The following is a 4448-nucleotide window of genomic DNA, read 5'->3' as shown; positions in this document are numbered from 1 at the left end:
TTAATTTCTTTTTTGAATGTTGCAAGTGTTTAATATACAAACTGTTGTTTCCATGTCAACATGCTGGGCCAGTCATAGATCATAATGACATACCACAAATAGAAACAAAACTATCGGCATGTTTGAGACTTGCGTAACAATGACATAGTGAGATCTCAAAAAGCCAAAATCCCTCTGTCCAGATCCATGGTTTAGTCAAAATGTCAGTGTCAGAAAATATCAGCCTAGCCCTCCCTCAAAAACAAACCTGCCCCCATCCATAGTGACAAATTACAAGACAAAAGGGCTCTTTCTGAACGAAGACCATAAATCACAACATGCAAAAATAAAACGTCACACCCCAGTACAAAAATGCACCTCACGCAGAACACTATTTCTAAAATTGTAGTGGTGGAATAAATTGGGCACAATTTTCTGCATTTCTATCTATTTATCAGTTATTGGAGAGCATAATGAACTTTAATCCAAGTGTCACGCTTTGCGTGGTATTTGAAAAAAAGAAGTCATTGCTCCAGTCATAATAAACTCAACCCACAACTACAGGTACAACCTATGGAATGCATGTCATGTTACAGTGATCAGCGCAGAGTTGGGGAAAAATTTATAAGAGGCTTTCTCTCCGTGTCGGTAATTGCGAAAAAAATATGAGCGGTGTCAAGGTGAAATCAAAATACTGAAATCAAAGAAACCGAAATTTTTCCCTTATCAGACAATTTTTATTGAGGGTTTTTTTTTTGGCTCAACACCTTTTATGTCCACTTAATAGCAGATTTCAGCCTGGATTTTACTGAAAGGCATCAATCAAAGGCATAAAAAAAATATAAATTTCTAAGCTTAAGCTTTGGAATTCACCAAACTTTGATAGTCATTTTCTTGCATATTTTACTTTTGACTTTGACACCAGGTAACCCCTATCTCCCTAAATCAAAAATATCTCAACACCTATTCAAGATAGATGTCTATATTTTTCATTAATAGCAAGACAAACAAACAAGCTTTAAGATGATACCAAAAACCTTATATGCCCAAAAATTGATGAGCGCCTGATTCCACTGTATCGTGACACATATAATAACAACTGTTGTTTGTACAACACTTGTCAAAGGTGCTGGGTAGGAAGTGTGGGTAGGAGGGGGGAGGGGGGGAGGAGATTTCAGCCTCATTCTCTGTGTTGTTACTTATACAGTAGTTGTGAAATATGAACTGGCTGTCTGTGGAGCAACTTGACTAGGGCCCTGGATAAACCCTCTGTCTCCCCAGCAAACACTGACAACAGTACCAAGTAGCTAATACTTCCAAGGACAAAATAGCCATTTTACCTTCCCAATATTACATCTGGTACAAATAAATAACTTGTTAAGTATCTATAATGTCTCAGTCAACAACTTTGATAGTCTGTGGATGACCAGTCTGGCCGGCCAGTGGTTTGAATGTTTGACCGGCGTTGGATGAGGTGCCAGGTAGTCCAGCAGAGCCCAGTCTGCCCTGTTCAGTGCCTGACTCTCTGAGGGACTTGCTTGACTGCTCGTTACTGGCTGACCTTGGGTACTTACTGGCAGTCGCTCGGCCCACGGTCTGCTGGATATAGTGATACAAAAACATTATAATAGATGGACAAAATGTTTTCAGTTTTAAATTTTAGTTTTTAGTTTTAGAATGAGTTTTAAAGCACTTGCAACACAAGTAGGTCATATATGTGTGAGGAAGATAAGAAGTGTTCCTAGAGAGTAATATATACCAAAAAAAAGATGGAGGAGAGATAAGGATGACAGACATTTGATAGAAAAGAAGGAGCAAACCACACCAGTACCAGAAATCCATGAACCACCCATGGACATAAAGATGAAAACATTATAATAGACGAACAAAATAGACAGCAGAACACATTACAATAGGTAGACAAAAAAGACAAACAAGAAAACAAAACAGCAAGTTTAGTTTGAGATTTAAGTTAAAAGAAGCTCAAAGATATATGGGACAAGGAAAAACTAAGACAGACAGATAGATAGAAACAACAGAAAGAAAGAAAAGAAGAAGGACCTACAAGTTGCCCCCTCCAAACACTTGCACCTTACTATTGAACAAGATAGAAGATACATGGTGGAAAGATGACTGGGGGGCTAGGTTGAGGGACAGGTTTTTTTGTTGTTTTTTCCAGAGACAAGAAAGAAATCTACCTAGCATTGAGAATTGAAGTATCAGGACACTAAACTATACATGCCCATCAATTGATAAGTTATTTACTTTCACTTCTTTAGTTGTTATTTTTCTGACAGGGGTCGTCATACTAAGGACTCAAAGAAAATCGAGGCTCAATTAAACAATTGAAATTCTATGACACAGCTTACAAGTCAGTGAAGAGTGTGGTTTTATAGAGTTTCAGTAACCTTAGTAACAAGGGAGGCCACTTGGTCTCTCAATAATTTCATCAATCTTAGTCAAAAGGAAGTCATCATCATCATCAGTGCCTTTCACCCCTGGCAGGGTATAGGCCTCATACAAGCTCCTTCCACTTATCTCTATCCTGGGCCATCCTTCTTAGCTTGTTCCAAGTGAGCTTCATCTCTCTCATGTCCCTTTCCACACATCTGTATGTTTCCCTTGGCCTACCCCTGCCTCATGCTCCATGTGGGTTCCACTGCAGTGACTGTCTCGTGATGTTTCCGCTGGGCTTTTACAAGGTGTATCCCATCCATCACCATTTTCTTAGTCTTACTTCTACTTCTATATCCTTTCATCCTGTCCTTTCCCACAGCTCTTCTTTTCTTATTCTATCCTGCCACTTAATTCTTAGTACAGTCCATGCCGGTTTTAAGCACGGTCGTCAGGAGAAAGCTTAAGCGTGCTTAAAGTCGAAGCGTGCTTGAGTACGAAGTAGACATAATCCAGGGATTTTCAAGTAGAAAATTTCCTGTTCTATTTTCCTTTGTTTGTAAGTAGGCCTATAGCGGTCCAACAAAAGTGTGCATTGTTATTTAGACACCCGCCATGGTAGTTTTTGTTGATTTGTTTGTTTTTGTTTTGTGGTCGAATGGGAAATGAAAACTTAATTTAGACGGCCAGTCACAATACAGCATACTAAGCCTACACACTGCCTGTGCGTACCACTGCCCGCTGTGCCACTCATACCACCGCCTTCATCCCACCTCGCGCGTGATACACAATCAGGATTAATGGATAGCGAGGGTCAAAGGTGAAATCGCAGCCAGCCTCCCTTTCTCTTCTCCCCGACTCTCTTTGTACTTTTTTGGGGTCGTGTGTAGCTTGGCCCTAGGCCTAGGCTAGATCCTATGTCCGCATGCATGGCTGTGTGCATCTGCCTTCCTCTCCGCCCGTGTGAGAGTGTGTGTCCGTGTGAGAGTGTGTGTCCATCACTTGTGTTCTTTGTGTTTCTCTTGACACACTCCACTGCTGCGGTGTAGACTGTGTTCGAACTTTGATGGGTCATCATGAAAATATTGACTGTCTTGTAAATGAAGCGTGCTTGAAGCCGAAGTTACCATGCTTAAAGGCGTGTAATTTATATAGAAAAATTTTGGTAAGAGCCGTTTAGCGTGCTTGAGTCCGAAACGTGCTTTAAGCCGGCGTGCTTAAAGCCGGCACGGACTGTATACTCCTCATACATCTGTTGATGAAAGTCTGGACTTTATTCAGCACTGTCTTTGTTGTCTTCCAAGTTTAGTAGCCATAAAGGATCACATTGGAATCAAAGAATCAAATCTTGGGGAGCAGTGAGATGTTGCTTGCTTTCCAGACATTTGATAATTGATTGAATGCTGATCTTGCCTTTGCGGTTCTTGCTTTTACATCTGCCTCAGTTCCACCTTTACCATTGATGACATTTCCAAGGTAGGTAAAGGAGTCCACTTCTTCTAGGGCAGTGTCTTCCACTGTCACAGCAGGGCTTGACACTTTTCCTAGCTTCACTACTTTCGACTTGCCCGGATGTATACGTAGGTCTACACTCCTTGATAGGAAGTAGCTGATCATTGACTCGGTATCATGCTGAATCACAGAGAGGATAGCCCTGGTTCGAATCCCCAATGGAGCGTTCTGAATTTGGGGAGTTTTGGGGAGTTTTTAAGGCCCTACCCCCTTTGGCTCAGTCCTATCAGAGATACACATTAAATTCGGAGGTCCTGCCTCTTGGGTAAACTTACAGTGTTAAGAGGGGCTTTAAACCTATAAAAGTTCACATGTACCTAGGAACATGATTTATTCTTTCAACAGTTTTATGTTGGCCTCCAAAAATGACCCACACAGCTTCCAAAGGATTGTTGTCTCCTTTTATAGAAATGTCTGTGCTATGAAATATGTGTTTTACTAAAGAACTGTTGTTTTCCCATCCATCCATCCATCCATCTATCCATCCATCCACCCATCCATCCGTCCATCCACCAATCCATCCAGCCAACCAGTCAGCCATCCCTCTTGTATGTATATATATA

General features: G+C 41.0%; 1 protein-coding gene across 3 annotated transcripts in view; it reads right to left on the bottom strand.

Annotated features, from left to right (window-relative positions):
• Positions 1 to 4448, bottom strand: part of LOC101855555 (centrosomal protein POC5) — an 18392-nt gene continuing 13944 nt past the window's right edge. For 2 of the 3 annotated variants that reach the window (XM_005096288.3, XM_005096289.3), the window contains exon 12: positions 1 to 1578. In XM_005096288.3, the coding sequence (XP_005096345.1) occupies positions 1375 to 1578 (204 nt within the window). In that variant the 3' untranslated portion in view covers positions 1 to 1374. The remainder of the gene's footprint in view (positions 1579 to 4448) is intronic. The other variant, XM_035969204.1, reaches the window with a different exon arrangement.

This window comes from Aplysia californica, unplaced genomic scaffold (assembly GCF_000002075.1).
Source record: "Aplysia californica isolate F4 #8 unplaced genomic scaffold, AplCal3.0 scaffold00125, whole genome shotgun sequence".
In the NCBI taxonomy this organism is placed as follows: domain Eukaryota; kingdom Metazoa; phylum Mollusca; class Gastropoda; order Aplysiida; family Aplysiidae; genus Aplysia; species Aplysia californica.
The sequence above is the reverse complement of the archived record's forward strand: the minus strand, read 5'-3'. Positions and strand labels throughout refer to the sequence as shown.